Consider the following 24009-nt stretch of genomic DNA (forward strand, 5'->3'; position numbering starts at 1 on the left):
AGAAAATTTGGACACTGTCTTTTTGGGGACCAGTGATTTTACAGTGATCAGTGCTAAAAGAAATATGCCAGTCACTGTACTAATGACACTGGCTGGGAAGGGGTTATTAAGGGTGATCAAATTGTTGAATGTGTGCCTAGCCAGCGTTTGTGCACTATGTGGGAGGTGCTTTTACTAGGAGAAGGCATGGAGCCATGTCCCTGCTTTGCAGAAAAACAGGATCCATAGACCTCCCTACTGACAGATCGGTGGTCTGCCTCTAATAAACAAACCATCGTCAGGTGCCGGGCGGACAGTCTGCGGTACCCGCCACTGGGCTCCTGCTGTGTATGGTCACAGCAGGAGCAAGTTGCTCCAAACCGTCGACAGGATTATGCAGGATAAAGCAACATTAGAAAGCGCATCGCATAAAGCCATAAAAGGTTATTTGAAATTAAAAAAAAATATGAACTAGTAAAAAAGGAACCCATCCACATGGGTGAAAAAAAAAAAAAAAAAAAAAAAGGGGAAGGGGATACCTCGCCCCAAAATATTTAAAAGAACAAAAAAAAAAAAAAAAAAAAAAAAAGTGCTCCCAAGGACTTGGCAGCAAGAAACAAGAGATTTAAAATTAGCCAAATGAATATATAAAAGTATTTTCATTTATATGAAATTCAAAAAGTGAATACAATTCCCCCGTGTGCACATAAATATGGGTTCTGTAAGAGCTGACACACCACATCATTCTGTGTGAGGATCTTTTGCAATTCAGTGGCTTGCCTTTATTACCATGCCTCCTAATGGAACACTGCTACAATATACATGAAATTCTCGAACTGGCCACATCTGAGAACCCAATATTTGTGTGCACATAGGGGAATTCCAACTACAAAATACGTAGAATTTGACATCCAGTCGATTATTGAATCCAGATGCAAGCCTCATGTGTATTTTACTATATTCTAAGGTACCCCTCTTTGGAAAGAACCGCATAGTGGATTTGTAGGTTCCTTCCATCTCCCTTTCACCCTGATGTGATTTCTCATAGGCTCGATTGGGCCCCGGTGTGTCCCCCTGCTGGGCTGTTTTTTTGTGTGCTCTGGCTACAAACAACCTCTTTGTCAAAGATGTCCCCATCCCCTTGAGGAAGATTTGAACTAGCATAATGGAATCGCGTTGGGGTTCTTATGAGCAACAACTTTGAGTCAGAAAATGTCATGCATATATTGTTGTTTGCCAATGCTATAGGGACATCCTTTGTGATAGAGGTTATATACGCCAGAGCTCATGTTTTTAGAATTTTATTCACTTTTTGAATTCATGCATTTGCACTTAAAATGGGAGCAATTAGGTTTTTTTGCACATCTAAGAACACAAATTGTTTTTTGTTGCACTTTTTTTCAGAGAACAAAAGCCACACAGACTTATATTTTAACACTTTGGGCTTTAAGAGATTTATTTAGAGAAATGTATTGTACTTTATATTTATTTGCACTTTGTGGATACATTTACCTGGGTATATTTTTGGATTGTAAAAACACAAGAGTTTGTGGATGTAGCACTGCCTAATATGATTTTTTAAGGCTAGTAATTAAAGCACAAATTCTTGGTAGCTGCTGTAATTTATTCAGTGAGAGTACTACAGGTTGTGGAGCAGTTGTCAGTTGATTTATACAGCAGTGAAGTCAACATCATTAGATGGAACCTTAGTGTGCATAAGGGGGACACTAATGCTGAAGACAAAGGCTATAAAACTTCAACCAGGAGAAGATGGGAGACACTGACCACTGAAGGGAGAAGCATATTACTACTTCTATTATAGGGAAATGCTTTAAGGAAATACTTTTGTAAAGTGACAGTGTTTTAAAGTTCTGCAATAAAACTTTATTGTAAAATGTTAAGATAAGCAATTTGCCAATGTGGGATCTAGAGGAGAAATTAAATACGAGCTTGCATGCCCACTTTATCAGCAAACCTTCATTAGTTTACACATATCCATTTTAAAACAAACCTGTCTTGACAGACATACATGCCTCTTCTGGGCCTCTGACTTTTTATGGTATTGAAGCAAGGTGGTCACCATGGACTAGCGCTTTTAGAAGGAGGGACCAGCAATGATAGGCTCCAAGTTTCTCTCAACACAGGTTTCCATTAATGCTAATGCTTCAGTTAAAAGTACTAACAAGCTGTTGAACCCAATGTGTATTGCGGTTCACTGGATTCCCATTAACCAAGTTTCACTCCCAAAGTAAGCCACAGGTGCAAGAACCTTGTGTATTCAAACCTTCACTGAACACAGGAATCGCTTTCCAAACCATAGCATCAATTAGGCCTCATTCACACGTTTACCCCAACGGGAATGCACAGATTGCATGCATCACCATGCAGGCAATCCCACTGACATCAATTGGGACGCAGCGGCTGTACGGATACAGTTGCTGTTCCCAATGCCTTTTGTGTGGATGCATGGCTTTGATTGCAGACAGTGCGAGTTTGAGGACACGCACCCACACAGATGTCCTATTGGGAGCAGCGACTGTATCCCTGCAGCCGTGGTGTTCCAAATTACATCAATGTGAATGCCTGCATGGGGATGCATGAAAACCCATGCATCCCCATGTGGGGTAAACATCGGTATGCCCCATGTGAATGAGGCCTTCACATTAGGAGAATTTTCTTCATCAGAACTGGAGTATTAAGTGATCCAATTAATCTACTATGTACTGATGTGAATGTAAAATATAGATGTGTAAAGCTATACGTAAATTGATGCTGCTATAGGATAGAAGTACCTGAAATAAATAAATCAATTCTTTTACCAAAAGGAGTAATTAGTGATCCAACAAATCCAACTATTTCACTAGAAGGAAAAACCCAACTACTGCAATGTCACACCACATGAACATTCAAAAATGTGCAACAGGAACTGTATTTTAATAAATATTTAAGGAAGAAAGCAAGAAAGGCTATTTAAAGTAATTGTGCCATCAAAAATGCACAAAAACATGTTAACCATTTAAAAGTACTTGCCTGCGGGACTCTATATGCTTGGCAGTGGCTTGCAGTGACGGGAACTGGGAATCGCTATAAATTTCTGGAGGGCCTTGGGGTTTCCGTGTTGTAGTTGACGCTCTAGCAGCAGGGGGTCTATATACGCCGCCACTGGTCTGTGCAGGTTCTGCAACTTCGGTTACTAGAAAAGTTGTGAAATAAAAGAAACATTTAGTTTTATGTAATAAGGCGTTTTCTGAATTACCTTAACATTTGATACTTAGGAACTAAACTAAAAATGTAATTTATGGTTCTTTTTTACATGGTCTCACCAAAATTTACAGTAGGCTGAGCAGGAGCAGTCTTATTCCAAGGCCCTTGTGCCTTATCTGTGCCGGAGCCACCTGTCTCTTCCCAATCTATCCCTTGTTCTTCCTTCTTTTCATTTTCATCATCATCTTTTTCATTGCTGCGGAAAGAGTAAGCACACAATTACATTTTTCTGATTTGGACTAACTCACATACTTTAAGCTCGCCCTATGTTAGGTTTTAAGAAGCACGTTTTAAGATTTTTGTAGCTACTCTAAATTCTTCCTTGAAGTCCACTGAGGGACATGAGAATATTAGGAAAGCTTAAACAATTGGATTATTACTGCCACCCACAGAAGGTTGGGATGCAAGCAAACATTAAGCCTAGGTTCACACTAAGTGCAGGAATGAAATGGTGCGAGTTCAGCTGAACTCGCACCATTTCATTCCCGCATGTCAGTCTCGATTTCGGCGGCGATTTCAGCAACATAAGCAGAGTGGACACGGACCTGTCATTTCTCTGCTGATCCCCGCTGAGCAGGCAGATCAGGTCACGGCAAGTGCCAGTGTGAAAGGGGCCCAAATGTGTCTGCATTCTCAATAAGAATGGGCTCAGGCATGTTCGCAGCTCCACATGCCCGAGCCTGCCAGGAAGCTTACACTGCACAGCGCTAACCACAGGCAGTGAAACATTTCCCAATCTGCGTAGCCGCAGATTGGAAAATGTCTCACTGCCTGTGATTAGCGATGCGCAGTGTAAGCTTCCTGGCGGGCTCGGACATGTGGAACTGCGAACACATCTGAGCCCATCCTTACTTCTCAACACTTAACACTCAACACAGGGTATGTTCTTTTGCCCAAATAACTTTTCTCCACTACCTGACACCAGGGAAGCTTGTATAATCACCTTGGGTACATCTCATAAAATTAGAGTATCAAAAACTTTATTTCAGTAATTCCATGTAAAAAGTGAAACTCATATTTTACATAGATGCGTACCACACACAGTGATATATTTCAAGCAATTGGATTTTAACACAGAAATGTTGGCTTACTGAAAAGTATGTCCATGTACAGTATAGTATGCACACAATACTTGGTCGAGGCTACTTTTGCATTTTGAATTACTGCATCAATGCAGCGTGGCATGGAGGCGATCAGCCTTTGGCACTGCTGAGGTGTTATGGAAGCCCAGGTTGCTGTTATAAGAGTCCTTCAGCTCATCGGCATTGTTGGGTCTGGCGTCATCTTCCTCTTGACAACACCCCACAGATTCTCTATGGGGTTTAGGTCAGGAGAGTTTGCAGGCCAATCAGGCATAGCGATACCATGATCATTAAATCAGATATTGGTACTTTTGGCACTGCGGGCAGGTAGAAGGTGGAAGTGTAATGCCACGTTGTCCCTTTAAACGATCAACAGCAGCTAGCACGGCAAATAGAACATAGAAATAAAAGTGCAGCGCTAGAAAAATCTCAAAATGAACCGAGACAATGTTGTGAATCTCACAAACAATATTAAGAATTGTGTGAAACCTTGATTAAGTATATTCACAGTGATACTACATCGATACTGAAAAATAAATAGACAGATTAACATGAAATCCATGAGTAGTGGAAACCTAATGTGTAGCGAGTCTTAAAATAAAATGAATAAAAACCAAATTTTCATAACATCCTCTTGACGTCAAAAGTGAATGTTTGAACCCAAAAGGGCATACGCTCTGCCATTATACATGTACCAAAAGAGCCGTTTATCTTCTCAAATGTGAGTTTAACTTTAATAAATATACATTTTTATGGAATCACGCTATGTGGTATTTTGTTCTCCTCTCCAATGATCTATGAATGCATGGTAGAATCTATCCATCTTGCTCCATGAACATCTACCTTGAAGGTTACTACCCTTGAGAGCCATTTGAAGACTTGTGGGATTATTTGATTCATTTATCAAAGGTCGCCAGATTTGACTCACCGGGCGTATGCCCTTTTGGGTTCAAACATTCTGGTAAGCCTTCATCTAATTGGTGGTGGATTATCTACTTGTAAACTTTCCTCACGAGCCGTTTTCACTTTTGACGTCAAGAGGATGTTATGAACATTTGGTTTCTATCCATTTAATTTTTGGACTCGCTTACACATTGGGTTTCTACTACTCATGGACTTCACATTAATCTGTATTTGTTTTTCAATATTTATGTAGTATCACTGACTATACTTAATCAAGGTTTCACACAATTCTTAATATTGATTGTGAGATTCACAACATTGTCTCAGTTAATTTTGAGATATGTTTCTAGCGCTGCACTTATTTCTATGCAGTGTAGGCAGGTGCCAAGTCCTGCTGGAAAATGAAATCAGCATCTCCATAAAGCTGGTCAGCAGAGGGAAGCATGAAGTGCTCTAGGATTTACCTGGAAGAGGGCTGCGATGACTTTGGACTTGATAAAACACAGTGGACCAACACCAGCAGATGACATGGCTCCTCAAATCATTACAGAGCGTGAAAAAAAAAAATTGCATTTCATTTGAAAAACAAGGTCCCAAGGTCTGGAGGAAGAGTGGAGAGGCACAGAATCCAAGTTGCATGAAGTCCAGTGTGAAGTTTCCACAGTGAGGATCTGGGGAGCCATATCATCTGCTGGTGTTGGTCCACTGCATTTTATCAAGTCCAAAGTCAGTGCAGCCCTCTACCAGCAAAAAGAAGTGACCTTGAAATACAGAGATCAATAGTGTTTAATTATCACACTCAAGGTTGACATGCTCACCGTCAGACCCTCAGATGGTTAAATGACCTCATCGATGCAGTGTGTTGACAAACTGAGTATCAGCCTTGATATCAGATGTAGCTCACTATGATTGCATTCATAACACAAACAGGGAGAAGCCTCATCTTGCATGTTTGAATGTACTGCACTAACACTCAAGAACGAGCACATGGGGCTTCTGCCGATTCCCCCCTCAGAGAAAGGGGGGGGGGGGCTAAGTTAGAAGTGCACTCGAAATCTTACAAACCAGAATCACATGGGTGATGCCCCCGGATTTTCGGACCCATTGGTCTGGAGGAAGCAGTTGACAGTTGAAATACCCGTGGACCATTTCAACTGGTCTCCTCCTTCCCCTAATACGTTTGGTCATTCCACAAGTTCCCATGCATTATACGTATAATGTTAAGGGCAAAGAAAGGTGTAAGTAAATGAGACTGGTTGCACAACTTCCAAACTCCATGTTATGTATGTATGTGCACAGAAATAGAAAGGACAAGAATGAATGAATGGTTATTTCACACAATACCTTATTTGTAGTGAGTGAAGTCTAAGTCCACTGTAATCTACTTCTTTTTGCTCAAATTCTTCTTTCCACTCATCGTCTTCCTAAATAAAAATAAAACAGTAAATATTAGGACAACAGCAAGCTTGACAATGTATCGAAATTTAAAATCGTTACAAAGGACTAGCGAATACAAACTACAAATACTTGTTATGGAAAGATGCCAGCATGTTACATTCCCCCATGCCCAAGGGCCCATCTACACCAGCATCATGTTGGGTGTTAACATGCATTGTGTTACAGCAAAACATTTCAACTGCCTGACACCACAGTAGACTAAAAATCTTGTCCTGTTGATCTAGCTATAAGGGCTAGGTTTACACAGGGGCAGCCTCTAAAAAGCGATACACCTTACACGAGGGACCAGGGTCTTTATTCAACCTTACCAACCAAGCAACCAGTGTAGCCCTTCCTTCTGTCCTATGGAGAATCCATGGGAGTCAGAAATTCTCCCACAAAGTGACCTATTGTAAAAACAAATTTAGAGTCCAGCTCTAAGTGCCCGCACACTGCCCAGGTGAAGCATAACTGTTGGTGCCAGCATCCAGGTACAAATCAAAGATAGCAACTGTATATAGAAGTTTAAGAACACCTCACTCCTATCAGTCGGATGTCATAACAGTGAAATGGCTTCAGCCTCATGCCCCCCTCTAGACCTTGCGAGTCCTCCGTTTTTTTTTTTTTTTCTTTAAGCAAGCAATGCAGAGTACAAACAGAGGAGAAGGTGGCCTATGTCTTTGTGCAGTACTCCAAGATAGAAATTTTAACTTGCCTGTAAATTCCATTTCATCTTAAAGTGGTTCTAAGGGCAGAAGTTTTTGTTTTTTTTAACCTTAAAAAGGACAAGTTCTCCTGTGGAACATGTTACATGTTCCACCCTTATTTAGGGTGGAAAAGCTACATGTTCCAGCTACTGCCTCTTTTCCTGCCATCCCTCCCTCCTCCCTGTAGCAGAAGATGAGGGCTCTTCCCCCCACATCCGTTGTCAATTTAAAAACAAACAGTGTGGTCACGCGGGGCTCCGTCCACATGGCCACGTCGTTCATTCACAAAGTTCTGTGAATAGATCAAATATTAACCACCATCCGCATCCGTGGCCAACAGGCATGTAGTTCTTAATGGTCGGTGCTCTTTTAGTCCATTGATTTTTCCTGCAATTACCTGCATCGGAAGTACGAGAAGAGAATGTTCTTTGAGTCTGCGGAATCCTGGCATTGCGATTGTGGGTGTGATGCCTCACAGGCGGCAGAGTAAAATAATAAATGTACATTTTTTTTAACCTGCTAAAAGGTGAATATTTTTTTTTTTTGTGAACCATTCTCTGCATTAAAGGTACAAAACTGTGCAGTTTCCTCCGCCAGCCCTCTTATACTTACACCCAGATTCAGCGATGTGCCTAAGAGTGGCTATCTTATCACAGGGCAGAGAGCAACAGGAGCCATTTGCTCCTGCTGCCGTCAATCAAATCCTGTGCCGAGTGAGCAGGGAATGGGGCAGAGACTCGCTGTCTGCGTCTACAGATGCAGGCAGTGCAGCTCAGGATTGAGCCCAGAGGCATGCTACAATAGAAAAAGGATTACAATGGTAAAGGAGTTAGGAGCACCCGGTGGAGGACAACAGGAGGAGGATTGGGGGTGGTAAGTGTAAGTAGAATTTTTTTAATCTACCCTTTACAATCACTTTATTCATACAGGACATTCATAGACCTGGGTCATCCCTAAGCAATTAGTTAGAAAGATGGGCAACAAGGCACCATACAAATCTGCCAACAGACCCAACAACGGGCAACCGGCAGAACGCGAGTGCTGCTGCAGGAACATGGTAGCCAAAAGCTGAATCCACAGAGGCTTGGATGTCCATTTGGAGAAAACTATAAACTAAGAACAGATGGTGATCTTCAGAATATTTGATCTTCCTGTTCACATCGTGATCAGCTGTGATTGGACACGGCTAATCACGTGGTAAAGACTCTCCGTCAGACTCTTTACCTAGATTGGCGTTTGTGTCAGACTGACACTCCGCAACAACGATCACCGTGATGCGAGTCCCCGGGGGCGTACGGCGGCTTGTTATCCTGATCACATCCGGTCAGGATAACACAACCACTTTGCCGCCGTCATTTTGCTTTATGGCGGGCGGCAAGTGGTTAAACATCCCCAGGAAATGCAAAAAGGGATCCAGTCCCCAGCTTACCTCAGAGGAGCTGGTGCAAGCAGCTGCTGATTCTCCTGCCCTGTGTGCTCGCAGGGTTGTCCATGCTACCTGCCAAGTGTATTTGCACAGCCTTGCTGGGTTACACTTATTGCTCAAGTCACTCGTTTCCCCTGCTGCCTGTGCAGCTTTTAATAGGGCTGGAACCACGAGGCCCCCCCCCCGGCGCCTGCCCATGACGTCGCTTGGCCGGCTCCTGTTGCCTATGCAACTTTCAGCAAACCAGCGTGGAATGCTTCTTCTCACCAGCAAGGAACGTTGAGCCGGCCAGGTCACACAGGGGGGAATCGCTTATCAGCAGCGGTCCTCTCCCCGAGGTAGAAGGCAAAAGGCTCACAGCCCCACTCCACATCTCCAGGGAGGGATCATGACAGGCAAAAAAGGTACAACTTTAAAGGAAGCTCCACTGGCCAGCCTCAGACCTAGAGTTCTCTAGGTTCCATAAAATGCAACCTATCCTTCCAGAGAAAACAAATACTGATGTGTGGGCCTGAAGGACCGCCTTTTATCTTAAGTGGGGTATGCATTTCTTGTCCAGAGGGAAGAGCCCAAGGTCTCAGAGGCTGTCCTGGAAGACGACTGGAGAAAGAAGGTCATCTTGATACCCTGTTACCTGAAAGTCCTACATTTTTAAAGAGAAGCATTGCCAAAGCTTTTTTGGCCATATGTCTTTTGTGGGTCAAAGAAATGTAGGTACTTTTACACACTAGTGACCCAGAACTAGCTTACAGCAGACTACTGCCCACTGTCAAACGACATGGAAGACCTGATCCAGGCTCTGGAAGGGACCCCCAACAATATTGGTGGGATCCACCCAGCTGACTCCAGCTAAGCACAAGGCTCAGATCCAAAACCAGCTTCACCGGCTCCCTCTGCAACCTGGCACTTTAGTGAGCACTGGAGGAGCAGAGCGGAGGGCAGTAGCTAATGCCGCGTACACACGACCGGACTTTACGGCATACTTGGTTCAGCGGACCGGAGTCCGGACAATTCAATCGTGTGTGGGCTCCACCCAAAAGTTCGACGGACCTAGAAATGAAACATGTTTCAAATCTTTGACGGACTCGAGTCCGGTTGAAAAGTCCGCTCGTCTGTATGCTAGTCCGGACGGACAAAAACCGACGCTAGGGCAGCTTTTGGCTACGAACTTCCTTGTTTTAGTCCGGTCGTACGTCATCACGTACGAATCCATCGGACTTTGGTTGATCGTGTGTAGGCAAGTCCGTTCATTCGGAAAGTCCGTAGAAAAGTCCACAGGACAAGGTCTGCCGTAAAGTCTGCTCGTGTGTACGCGGCATAACAGTTTGCAGTCTTAGAGCCGAAGTGGGACAGCTGTATTACACTGATGTTGCAGCATACAGACGAGTATTTTTTTTTAATTCTCTTTATAAACCCCATACTACTTTAAGGGGGCTCTGGACCACACCTCACATTACTATACCAACTTCCATCCACACATCCAGTAACAAAACCTCCAGCAGCACTGAATACCAATTCAGAAAGCATGCCGGATGCAGAACAGCCCAATTGCATACTGGGCAAGTTCTGGCCAGTGGTCTATTCTCATGACCCAGTAACCCAGCGGATTGTCAACTGGAAAGCTCTCCATCAGATAATCATCCATCATATGAGGCAGACGCTGCCCATGGGATGTGGAAGCTGACAGCCCTGGGCACCGAGGACTAAACAAAAAAAAAAAAAAAAAAAAAAAAAAAAAAAAAAAAAAAAGTGAAATGCAGCACTTAGGCAACCCCCTTCTCCACAGCTCCTCTCTTGACCAACAGAAGCCTCAAAACTACCTTTTCCACTACATTGTAATCTGAGCCAGGGAAAGCATTACATAAACTCCTCTTTAAGGTGTCAAGAAATTTCATTTTCTGATCCCTCTGTGTGGATGGGATGAGTTGTGAGACTTTCCCCTTGTAAGGGTGCTCAAGGAGGGTTGCCAATCAATCCTGAGCCTTCTTGATGCCACATATTCTTGGGACCTTTCATAGGCTTTGAAGCATGAGGGAGCCCATGCAGCGCAAGTTTCTCCTTTGGGTCACTGAGGATTACAGTATCTGGAACTGCCTCCTCCTAGCCACAGACTACTTCCATGGGTTATGAGTGCGGAAGTGATCTCCTAAAGGTTTAACGTACGTCTTCCTCTGCTTCAATGCCTCCAAAACTGCCAGAAATCACATCCCTCTCCTCTTGTGTGTTGTGGCAAGAATGGTGTCTGCGTATAGTGGGCCCTGAGAGGAAAGGAAGATCTCCTCTTCCTCCGGCTGCTCTGCCTCGAGTGCTCTGTCCATAATGCCTTGCAGAGTCTGCTCCAGCAGAAACACAACAGGGACTATGTCCCTGATGCATGCATTGCCACGGCTCACCATCCTTGTCCCCTCCTCAAACGGTGACAGTACAGTGCATGCATCATTTATCAGCAGCAAATGGCGCGGGGGAAAAAAGCTGAGCCGGCCTAAGCACGTCGTTATGCCATACTCACACAGGTACTCGATGGTCCATTGCTGCATGTGCAGCCACTGCAGCATTGTCGAGTTCCACCTGTTGGGCATGTCAAATGTCAGGCGGTTTATGGGCAGGTGGAATTCCCATTGAATTTCAGCCAACCAAGCACTGGCTGTGTATAACCTCCTGAAATGGCTACAGACTCCTCTGACCTGCTTTAGCAGATCTTCCAACCCTGGGTACCTGCTTAAAGCGGAGTTCCACCCATTAAAAAAAGTCAGCAGCTACAAAAAGTATAGCTTCTGACTTTTAATAATCAGACACTCACCTGTCCCGCAATGCGAGTGCAGGAAGCCTCACTCCACTCCCCCTTTGCGGCACCGGCATTCCAACTGGGCGCCAGCAGGGCGCGATCTGCGCTGTGAATGGCCAGGCAATCTTCTGGGACCTGTGACATGTCCCAGAAGATTGCAGGGAGGGAGGTGGGTGAGGCGATCTTCCTTCTGGCGCCCTGGAGCCAGAGGAGTAAGTGGGAACTGGGTGCCTGTAAAAATAGAGTACCTGCTCCCCCACCCCCCCCAAAAAAAAATGACATGCCAAATGTGGCATGTCAGGGGGTCACTTGCACTTAAAGCGGAAGTTCCATTTTTGGGTGGAACTCCGCTTTAAGGAAGGCTGCACCAAATTGAGCACATGTGCCAGGCATGGCGCGTGTCAACTTTCCCTAAGGGCGGACAGGAGGTTTATGACATTAATCGCACACCACCATGCCTGGCTCCAGCTGGCATGGCGTGAACCAGCTCTGGGCCTTTCCCTGCAGAGCTGCAAGAATCTTCTCCGGTGTGGTTCCTGTCCCATAGACACCAGCTGAAGCACTGCATGGCACCTTTTAGCCTGACTCATTGAATAGCCCCTTGAACGCTTACAGTGCCTTGATGAATTCATACCCCTTGAAATTTTCCACATTTTGTCATGTTACAACCAAAATTGTAAATATATTTTATTGGGATTTTATAGGATAGACCAACTCAAAGTGGCACCTAATCGTGAAGTGGAAGGAAAACGATAAATGGTTTAAAATTTTTTTTTACAAATAAATATCTGAAAAGTGTGGTGTGCATTTGTATTCCGTCCCCAAGTCAATACTTTGTAGAACCACCTTTCATTGCAATTACAGCTGCAAGTCTTTTTGGGTATGTCTCTACCAGCTTTGCACAGCTAGAGTAAATTTTTGCCCATTCTTCTTTGCAAAATAGCTCAAGCTCTGTCAGATTGGATGGATAGTGCCTGAACAGCAATTTTCAAGTCTTGCCACAGATTCTTAATTGGATTTGTCTGGGCCATTCTAACACATGAATATGCTTTGATCTAAACCATTCCATTGTAACTTTGGCTGTATGTTTAGGGTCGTTGTCCTGCTGGAAGGTGAACCTCTGCCCCAGTCTCGTCTTTTGCAGACTCAAACAGGTTATCTTCAAAGATTGACCTGTATTTGGCTCCATCTTACCATCAACGCTGAACATCTTCCCTGTCCCTGCTGAAGAAAAGCACCCCCACATGATGCTGCCACCACCATGTTTCACGGTGGGGATGGCGTGTTTAGGACGATGTGCAATGTTAATTTTCCGCTGCACACAGCATTTTGCTTTTAGGCCAAAGAAAGTTAAATTTGTGTCTCATCTGAACAGAGCACCTTCTTCCACATGTTTGCTGCGTCTTATGGCTTTCTTCTTGCCACTTTACCATAAAGCAGGGCTCGACAAACCCTGGGCGCCAGGTCGCATTTGCGACTAGAATTAGCAACCTGGCACGGCACAGCTGGGGTGTCCTGTCTCCGTGCGACACCCCCCCTCCTCCCGGTGCGATCGCGTTGGGCCACGCCAGTAATTGAGGCTGCGGCTTTGCGGCCTTCTGCAGTCCTATGGTTCCTTCTGCAATCGGGCGCCCTCTTGTGGTGGCCGTTGGTATGACAAGACAACCACCAATGCTAATGGAGCTTCCCCTGCCTGTTTTCACTGCCTGCTCATCTCCTTCCCTTTACTTAGAACCAAACATCATATATATTTTTTATTCTAACACCCTAGAGCAGTGTTTCTCAACACCAGTCCTCAAGGCGCCCCAACAGGTCATGTTTTCAGGCTTTCCATTATTTTGCACAGGTGATTTGATCAGTTCCACTGCCTTAGTAATTACCACAGCCATTTCATCTAAGGGTAATCCTGAAAACATGACCTGTTGGGGCGCCTTGAGGACTGGAGTTGAGAAACACTGCCCTAGAGAATAAAATGGTAGTCGTTGCAATACTTTGTCACACCGTATTTGCGCAGCGGACTTACAAGCGCACTTTTTTGGGAAAAAATACTTTAATTAAAAAATAAAACAGTAAAGTTAGCCCAATTTTTTTTTATATTGTGAAAGATAATGTTACGCCGAGTAAATCGATTCCCAACATGTCACGCTTCAAAATTTCGTCCGCTCGTGGAATGGCGACAAACTTTTACCCTTTAAAATCTCCATAGGCGACATTTAAAAAAATTCTACAGGTTGCATGTTTTGAGTTACAGAGGAGGTTTAGAATTACTGCTCTCGCTCTAACGATTGCGGCGATACCTCACGTGTGTGGTTTGAACACCGCTTTCATATGTGGGCGCGACTTACGTATGCATTCGCTTCTGCACGCGAGCTCGGCGGGACGGGGAGCGTTTAAAATTCTTTTTTTGTTATTTATTTTTTCACTGTTCTTTAACTGCTTGCCGACTGGCGCACGCCGATGTACGTTGGCACAATGGCACGGCTAGGAAAAAGGACGTACCTGTAAGTCCTCTTGAAATTGCCGCCATGCCATTGCGTGCACGCCGGCCAGGAGCTCCATGAGTCAGGTCGCGGGTCCCGCGGACTCGATCGCCGCGGGGATACCCACGATCGCCTCACGGAGAGGAAGAACGGGGAGGTGCTAAGGTAAACAAGCATCTCCCCGTTCTGCCTAGTGACAGTGTCACTGATTTCTGCTCCCTGTCATCGGGAGCAGCGATCAGTGTAGTGACACTGCTAGCCCATCCCCCCTACAGTTAGAACACATCATTAGGATACATTTAATCCCTTCCCGCCCCCTAGTGGTTAACCCCTTCACTGCCAGTCACATTTACACAGTAATCAATGCGATTTTAATCGCACGATCGCTGTGTAAATGTGAATGGTCCCAAAATCACGCCAAAATTGTCCGACGTGTCCGCCATAATATCGCAGTCAAGATAAAATCGCTGATCGCCGCCACTACTAGTAAAAAAAATAAATAAAAATGTCATAAAACTATCCCCTATTTTGTAAACGCTATAACTTTTGCGCAAACCAATCAATAAACGCTTATTGCGATTTTTTTACCAAAAATATATAGAAGAATACGTATCGGCCTAAACTGAGGAAAAAAATGTTTTTTTTATATATAAACAAGCATTTCTTAGTTTTTAGAGCGTCGATTTGCAATCACGTGACCCGCCGCCTCTCTCCTCACCTCCTGACTGACGTCCGGCCCGCTTCAGCTGTCAGACGGTGAGAGGAGAGCTGGCGGGTCACATGAGGGCCCGCTGCAATGCGGGGGTGCCCATGCTCGTGGCCAGCGTGCAGATGTGATCAAATACCACCAAAAGAAAGCTCTATTTGTGGGAACAAAATGATTAAAAAAATTTGTTTGGGTGCAGTGTAGCATGCCCACGCAATTGTCATTCAAATTGCGACAGCGCTGAAAGCTGAAAATTAGCCTGGGCAGGAAGGTGTCTAAGTGAAAAACTACCTTTTGATTGCTTTTGGGGTAAAAATCTTTTTTTTTTTTTTATTTTTTTTATAAAAATCTGATAGAAAAAAAAAAGCAAATGATCTATTTTTATCCACACTGTTTAGAGAAGACCCTTTCTACATAGACCTGTTGGCTGATTCATATTCTTCTGGGGCCACAACACAGGCAGTGCCTGCTGCATATCCAGCCTCTGAAGAGATCTTCCCATCTGCCTTTTTCTCCTTGACTGGTTTCTTAATTAAGTCCATCTTTCTCTTGGACATAATATACTAGTAGAATTCTAGCATAACTCATGGTGTAAACCATTCCTTAAAGTGGTTGTTAAGCCACTATCTCATCTTTATATCACTCCCCATCAGATAAAAAGCAAAAAAAAAAAAAATTTGAGTATATAGATCCATTTTAACAGCATCTCCCAGCGATAAGATGACTCCAGTTCTCTTCCTGTGTGATATCTCCAGTGGGCAGGGACCGAGATTCCCCTGCTGACGTCAGCCATAGAGGAGGGGGGAGGAGAGGAGCAAAGAGCCTGGAGTCATGCAATTGCTGGAAGACACTGTTAAAACAGGTAGAAATTTTTTTTTTAATAAAGCACAGGCACTGGAAATAGCTTTTTATGCGATAGAGGGGATGATATACAGATTTGTTCGTTTTGAAGCAGTGGGGAGAGAAGCAGATCAGCAACAGTGAGAGAGGACAGGCAGGCGAGGAGGACAGAGGGAGACACAGGAGAGCATCAGATAGCAGCGTATGACGGAGGCACGTACACCGACAATGGTGTCAGGGCTCAGTAGCCCTTATCTATCATGGTCAGCGTACAGTGGGGAGGGTAGAAACTGGAAGGATCAGCCAGGTATTTCAGGTGATACAGGGGGCCAAAATACACAGCACAAGCACTGTGCTATATAAACGTGCTTTAAAAGGAACAGAATCTTTATTTTTTTTTTTTAAGTTAACAGACGCTTTAAGGTGGTTGTAAACTACGGTTTTTAAAAAATTTTTAAAGGTATAATGTGCTAGTATGCATCGTATACTAGCACAACATGTGAAATTTTTAACTCAAAGCATTGCCATCTTAGCCTATCTTGCTTACGGGTTCGCGGACTGGCCAGAGCCGCAATGACGTCACTCCAACGCATGCACGCGGGAACACAGTGTGTTGGTAAGGGGAGCCTATCAGTGGCAACTCCTTGCAGGCGAGAAATGTACACTGATCCATCAGTGCCCTTATTACAGTACAGCCCCAGCAGTGCCCACGAGTGACGTCAACCAGTGCAGCCTCATCAGCGCTTATCAGTGAAGAAAAATAACTTTACAAAATTTACTGACAGAAACTAAGAAAAACTTTTTTTTCTTTTCAAAATTTGCTGTCCTTTTTCATTTTGTTAGCAAAAAATAAAAAACCCAGCAATGAATGAATGAACCACCAAAAGAAAGCTCTATTTGTGTGAAAAAAATTTTGTTTGGGTATACTGTAAGTTTGCATTGTCAAAGTGCAACTGCGCTGAAAACTGAAAATTGGACTGGACAGGAAGGGGGTGAAAGTGCCCAGTAGCAAAGTGGTTAAATATTTATTCCATATTATCCAGTACTTCCTCTAACCTTCCCCCTACCATGATTTTTTTTCCCCATGTGAAATTCTCTATTGCACTATACTTTGTAATGTATAGAAATCAAATTCAGACTTATTTGCACTAAACATATGGGGGGGGGGGGGGTAAAGAGTTGCTCCTTTAACATTTACTATTTTTCTTTCATCCTGTCACCAGAGTAGCTTAACTACTTGCCTCCTGGGCACACATACCCCCTTCCTGCCCAGGCCAATTTTCGGCTTTCAGCACTGTCACACTTTGACAATTGCATGGTCATATGGTACCCATATGGACATTTTTATATTTTTTTCACACAAACTGAGCTTTAATTTGGTGGTATTTAATCACTGCTGGGTTTTAACTTTTTTGCTAAAACAAAAAGACAGAAAATTTAGAAAAAAAGTTTTTTGTTCGTTATAAAATATTCCAAACAGTTAATTTCTCTCCTTCATTGATGTGCGCCGATGGGTGGCACTGATGAGGCAGCAATGGTGGGACCAATGTCCCTCTTACAGTAGGCAGTAATCGGCTTCATTTTTTTCTCCTCACGCTGTGAGGAAGGAAGAAAAAAAAAAAAAAAAAAAAAAAAAAAAAAAAAGGAAGATGACCGGCCTCCTGTTTACATCATGTGATCAGCCGTCACTGGCTGATAGCTGATCACATAGTAAAGGTCCATGATCGGCCCTTTACTCCGATCAGCCAAGTCCCAGGAACTCGGCGATCACAGAGCATGGCACACAGGCAGCAAGAGCACGGGCGGACGTCCATGTATGCCCTCCCAACATTTTAAGCCCACACTGTAGCCATCTTCTGGCTATAGCACAAAGTGGTTAATGTCACTGTAGTGACACTGGACTACTTTGGCTGTTATTGCTTATACAGTCATGATCACTGTACATGCTAGTGTTTCTCAACTCTAGTCCTCAAGGCGCCCCAACAGGTCATGTTTTTAGGATTTCCCTCAGATGAAACGGCTGTTGTAATTACTAAGGCAGTGAAAGCGATCAAATCACCTGTGCAAAATAATGGTGAGCCTGAAAACATGACCTGTTGGGGCACCTTGAGGACTGGAGTTGAGAAACACTGGTATAAGCAATAGTTTTAGCTATCGTGAATAGCTTGCTCATGGTTAACCTGTTGCCGACCACCCCATGTACATTTACTGCGGGGAGGTGGCTTCTACAGGCAGAATCACGTACCTGTACGCAATTCTGCTTTTCTGGGGCGTGCAGGAGCCAATAAACGGGCCCGGGCGACTCAATATCCGCTGGCACCCGGCGACCGTTTGTGACACAGGCAGAACGCGATCTGCCTATGTAAACAAGGCAGATCGTCCATCTGTGGCAAGGAAAGCCAGTAATCTTGTGTTTCTGCTAAGCAGGAACACAGATCTCTGCCTTTCCATAGTTAAAGCACCCCCCCCCCACACACAGTAAGTAAGCACTCCCAGGGAACACATTTAAAGAGGAGTTCCCATTTAAAAAAAAAAAAAAAAAAAAAAATTAAAAAAGTCAGCAGCTACAAATACTGCAGCTGCTGACTTTTAATTGGACACTTACCTGTCCCAGGGTCCAGCGATGCAGGGGATCGAAGTCCCGCTCGTCTCCCCCTCCGTTCGGCGGCGCTGACATTGCAACTGTGGCAGCTCAGTCATCTGGGACCTGTAATGGGTCCCAGATGATTGACAAGAGGGAGGGAGCAGAGCTGAGCCCTTTCTGTGCCGAGGGGAAGTGATGTCACCAGCCCAGCCACTGAAAGAGGCAGACTACGAGGGACACCCTAGCAACAGGCAGAGGTAAGAAAAAAAAAATAATTCCAAAATTTTTTTTGGCACATTCATGCTTTTTTTTTGTTAGGGTGGAACACCACTTTAACCCTTTGACTTCCACCCAGAAATGGAACTTCCGCTTTAAGTACTCCTCACCCCCCGACATGCCACAATTGGCATGTCATTTTTCCCTCTTCCTCCTTCCGGGCTTCTAACCGCCTTGGCGACCCCTCCCTCCCGGAAATGTTCTGGGACACGTGACAGGTCCCAGAACATTGCCTGGCCATTGACTGAGCGCAGCTCGCACATGCGCAGTGCACGCGCCCGGCTGTGAAGCCGCAAACCGTCACAGCCAGGCGCCCATACTCACAATGTCGGCGCTGGCAGAGAACACGGAGGCTTCGGGTGGCCGCATCACTGGACCGTGGGACAGGTGAGTGTCTTTATTAAAAGTCAGCAGCTATACTTTTTGTTAATAAACTAACTAAAAAAGTGGAACTCCGCTTTAACCCCTTCCCTGCCAGTGTCACCAGTACTGTGACAGTGCATATTTTTTTTAGCACTGATCACAGTATTGTGTCAATGGTCCCCAAAAAGCATAACTTGGTGTCCAATTTGTCCGTCGCAATCCCGCTATAAGTCACTGATCACTGCTATTACTAGTTTGTAGACGCTATAACTTTTGCGCGAAATCAATATACGCTTATCGGGATTTTTTTTTATTATCAAAAACATGTAGCAGAATACATATTGGCCTAAATTGATGAAGAAATTAGTTTACATTTTTGTATTGGATATGTTTTATAGCAGGAAGAAATAGTTTTTTTTTTCAAAACCGTCAGGTTTTTTTTGTTTATATCGCAAAATATAAAAACCGCAGAGGTGATCAAATATCACCAAAAGAAAGCTATTTGTTGGGACACTTTATTTAGTTACACAGTTACATGACCTTGCAATTGTCATTTAAATGAATGCAGTGTTGCATCGCAAAAAATGGCCTGATCATGAAGAGGGGGGGGGGAACCTTCCGGATCCGCTATGGTTAAAGCTAGTGATGCACCGAATGGGTTTTTTGGTGCCGAAACCAATACCGAAAATAAATCTTCCTTGATCATGAAACAGCACCAATACCGAAAGTGACTGTTTTTAAAAAATATTTTTATACAGGAGAGGGTCAGAGACCGCAGACGTGGCACAGGAGAGGGTCAGAGACCGCAGACGTGGCACAGGAGAGGGTCAGAGACCGCAGACGTGGCACAGGAGAGGGTCAGAGACCGCAGACGTGGCACAGGAGAGGGTCAGAGACCGCAGACGTGGCACAGGAGAGGGTCAGAGACCGCAGACGTGGCACAGGAGAGGGTCAGAGACCGCAGACGTGGCACAGGAGAGGGTCAGAGACCGCAGACGTGGCACAGGAGAGGGTCAGAGACCGCAGACGTGGCACAGGAGAGGGTCAGAGACCGCAGACGTGGCACAGGAGAGGGTCAGAGACCGCAGACATGGCACAGGAGAGGGTCAGAGACCGCAGACATGGCACAGGAGAGGGTCAGAGACCGCAGACATGGCACAGGAGAGGGTCAGAGACCGCAGACATGGCACAGGAGAGGGTCAGAGACCGCAGACATGGCACAGGAGAGGGTCAGAGACCGCAGACATGGCACAGGAGAGGGTCAGAGACCGCAGACATGGCACAGGAGAGGGTCAGAGACCGCAGACATGGCACAGAAGATCAATGCAGCCTCACAAGTGCCCATCATATGCAGCCTGCCAGTGCCCAGCAGCCTACCAGTGCCCATCATTTGCAGCCTTCCTGTGCCTCACCAGTGCCCGTCATGCAGCCTGTCTGTGCCTCACCACTGCATATAAACACATTATATATATATATACACACACACATACACACATACATACACACACGCATACAAACATATAGACAGCCTTTTTAAAAATTGGCAGCTGCAGCTCTGTACCTTCAATCTCCATGCCGGGTACTGCACTGTAGGGGGAAGCAGAGGGCACAGCACACACTGCTAAACACCTCTCCCTTACTTTCACGTTCAGAGTAAACAGCGTGACCGAGTTCCTGCACAGCCGATTTACACATCGGCTGAGGATCCATATGCAGCCACCGCTCTGGGAGAGAGGGACATTACACAGAGACCCCACAGGCCGCCTGCAGCATGGACGAGGAGGGAGGGGAGAAGGAGACAGTAAAGACAGGCGCTCCAGAATGACACCCCCCGTGATGGGCGGCACCAGGGGTGGGGTCCCGCCTAGCATTTTCAGCAAGAATACTCTTTTGGCTTTTTGCCGAAGGGGCCATTTTCGGATGATATGTTTCGGTGGCTGAAATTTCAGTGCATCCCTACTTAAAGAACCAGTCTGTGCAAATAACTACCACCACTCCCTCTCCACTAACACCTTTCCAGGCTTTTTTTTCCCCCTTAACCATTGAAGCCAGCTATAGTCATTGAAGTCCCCAATTCAGGTCCCTCAAATGGTGTGATGTACCCACCTGTCCCTCAATTTCTCTCTGCTGACCTCAATCCTCTTCTGGATCCTGCAAGGGCCCACTGCTTGACATCGAATAGGAAGTTACACAAGCAGCAGCAGCAGGACCCAATCAGGAAGTAAACAGAAGAGGGTAAGGTTTATGGCTGGAGCATCACATTACTGCAAGTTGGAGTGGATAAAAAAAAAAGGCATTCATTGGCACCACAAAACTGCACTACAGTAGCCCACGTGTTATTAGCAGCAAAACCTAATAATCCAACAGAAGTCATTGCTTTAGTTAAAATTCACTACAAATACGAAAATCAAATAGCCTTTTTTTTAAAAAACAGTGGTTAGAGGGAGTGGAAGGGAGGGGGGTATCTTTATTACGGAGAGAGAAATTAAGCCCTGGCTCACACTGCTGAGATGCGGGAAACACAAGATTTGATGCGTTACCCTGCATCGCATAATGTTCATGTGATCTAGTGCAGGCTACGCCCCAAACGTAGGTCGCAGAATGCAGTGGGTGTGCCTGCATCAGATTGCATGGATGTGATCGAATTCCAGTGCAGCTAACACAAAGGGTCCCCTGCACCATTTTGGTGTGGATGCAGTGCGATTTCAGCCATTCACAAAATGAATGGCTCAAATCACACCGCACAGACATTGCATGTGATTTGCACAGGAATGTGATGTGCCACAAAAAAAGCTTTGGCCATACTTCTCTTTTAGGCCTCTAGCACACAAGACATCTAAAAAGGTCACATCTTTGGGCATTTTTCTTTACAGATCTAAAAGCAGCCAATTGTTTCAAAGCGGTTATAAAGTAAATTATTTTCTAAAATAACATTATACTTACCTGCTCTGTGCGATGATATTGCACAGAGTGGCCCCAAAGCTCCTTTTCTGGGGTCCCCAGATGACTCTCAGCTCCTTTTTTGTGCGTGCCACCATAGCAAGCTGCTTGCTATGCCGGTGTGTGTGTTGGGGGGGGGGGTGTTAGAGCACAGTCTCCAGCTCTCTGCTCATGGAGCACTGAGAACTAAGCGATCAGTGGCGTTTGATCGCTCTGTTCTCAGTTTTAGAGCCTGCAGGGGACTGATGCTGCATCCACCAAAGCAGGTATCATTACCAAACAACAAATAAACTTCTCTTTTAATGCAGGGAATGCATCGTGTTTTTTTTACCTTAAAGTGGTTGTATACCCCACTTGCACATTTTTACCTACAGGTAAGCTTATAATAAGGCTTACCTGTAGGTAAAATGAATATCTCCTAAACCTGTATGGTTTAGGATATATTCACTTTGCATGCACTCTGAAGGTCCGATGCATGCTGCCGGAACAGAGGACACCCCCACGCATGACGTCATCACGGCTCTGGCCACTCACAGCACCAGAGCCGCAAACCCATAAGAAATGCAGAGGGAATATGTCAGCTCCCTCAGCAGTGACCGGGAGGCGGCGCGGTCACTTCGTTCTACGGTATTTCATAATGAGCTAGTATGCGGCGCACACTAGTTCATTATGCCTTTGCCTTACAGGTCCCCCCCTCATGTCAGATTGTATCTGCGTCCCCATACAGGATGTAAGGGGAAGTAGATCTGCAGGAGAATTGCATGGCACCAGGGATCTACTGATCACTGGTGCAATGCTTTAGGCCCCTTTCACACTGGGGTAGTTTGCAGGCGCTATAAATAGCGCCTGCAAACCGACCCGAAACAGCCGCTGCTAGCAGCATCTTCGGCGTGGTGTATGCACCGCTCCTGCCCATTGAAATCAATGGGACAGCGCGGCTATACCGCTGGCAAAGCGCCTCTGCAGAGGCGCTTTGTGGTGGTTTTTATCCCTTTCTCGGCCACTAGCGGGGGGTAAAACCGTCATGCTAGGGGCCGAATACCAACAGCAAAGCACCGCTAACAATAGCAGCGCTTTACCGCCGACGCCGCCCCGGAGTGAAAGGGGCCTTACAGGCACCAAAAAATAAAAAAATTTTTACCTGCAATTTTTTTCAAAAAAGTGAGCTTATCCTTTAATGAGATTGTACAGTAAAGATAATAATAATTTAAAAAAAGCCTCTCCCTGCTTAGCATTTCTGAACCAGAAAAAAAACACACGGTCACATGACCCAGTGTGAGCTTCTAGCTGCAGGCCATCTACATCCACCAATCAGAAGGTAGCAGTGGAGGGACCCTGGCACACGTATTCATCACACTGGCAGCAAGCCTAGCAGCTGCCAGTGGTCGGTGGCCTTGAAAGGCAGCACACATGTGACAATGACAAGCCAGATCCCACGTGTATTGCTGAGAATGGAATGGTGTATGGCGTCTCTGGGCTGTCCCCGGGCTCCTTACCTTCTTCTCCTGCTGCTGCCTCTCCTGAGCCTCGCTCCTGCCGGCCTTGTCCTTTCTAACATTCTTGGTCGCTCCGCTGCTCAGGGACACTAACGAGGACTGCGACCCGTCCGGCGGCCTGGCTGCCCCCCTGTTAGGGGCCGCACTACTGGCGGCCACGCTGCCCTTCTCTTTCTTCTTCTTTTTGTCCCTCTTGGCGAAGAAATCGTCCAGGCTCCTCTCTTTGGGTTCAGCCATGGCGCCGGTAGCAGTGACACACAATGGAGCCTAAGAAACTAAGAGAGCACTGCGCACGGTATACACCGGTCACACGAACTAGAGCGGCGAGGCCGGAAGCGCTGCCCACACCCGGGTTAAACCATGATGACTGCGCTGGTGGGGGTGACCGCCTGTGACTTCGCGCTCTGAGCTTAGGCAGTGTGTTATCACGTGTATGAGAAACACCCCTCTCTGCTTTCCAGTAGTATGGACTGCTCAGCTTAGAACGTGTCTCGCCGCTTGCGTTGCTCTTTTTTTTTTTCACCACATAACTTTATTAACAACGGACACTGGCATTGCATATGTGCCAATACTACTCGACTTGCCCTGTTTTCATTCGTCCTATTTTAAATTAGACAGATTGACTGCAACACCCCCCTCATTAAAAAAACAAACCTGCAAAAATTAAAGCATTATTAAAAAATGCAATGTTACCCTGATTTCTAGAGGCAACGGCGACATCTTCCTTCCCTTCCCAGGGGC

General features: G+C 45.4%; 1 protein-coding gene across 1 annotated transcript in view; it reads right to left on the reverse strand.

The window, feature by feature from the left end:
• CDV3 (CDV3 homolog) overlaps positions 1-23654 on the reverse strand; it is a 30252-nt gene extending 6598 nt beyond the window's left edge. The window contains exons 1-4 of the mRNA XM_073630354.1: positions 23269-23654; positions 6573-6652; positions 3303-3439; positions 3010-3172 (exon numbers count right to left, since the gene is read on the reverse strand). Of these exons, the coding sequence (XP_073486455.1) occupies positions 3010-3172; positions 3303-3439; positions 6573-6652; positions 23269-23505 (617 nt within the window). The 5' untranslated portion in view covers positions 23506-23654. The remainder of the gene's footprint in view (positions 1-3009; positions 3173-3302; positions 3440-6572; positions 6653-23268) is intronic.
• Positions 23655-24009: the final 355 nt, after the last annotated feature.

This window comes from Aquarana catesbeiana, linkage group LG05, assembly GCF_042186555.1.
Source record: "Aquarana catesbeiana isolate 2022-GZ linkage group LG05, ASM4218655v1, whole genome shotgun sequence".
Classification (NCBI taxonomy): Eukaryota; Metazoa; Chordata; class Amphibia; order Anura; family Ranidae; genus Aquarana; species Aquarana catesbeiana.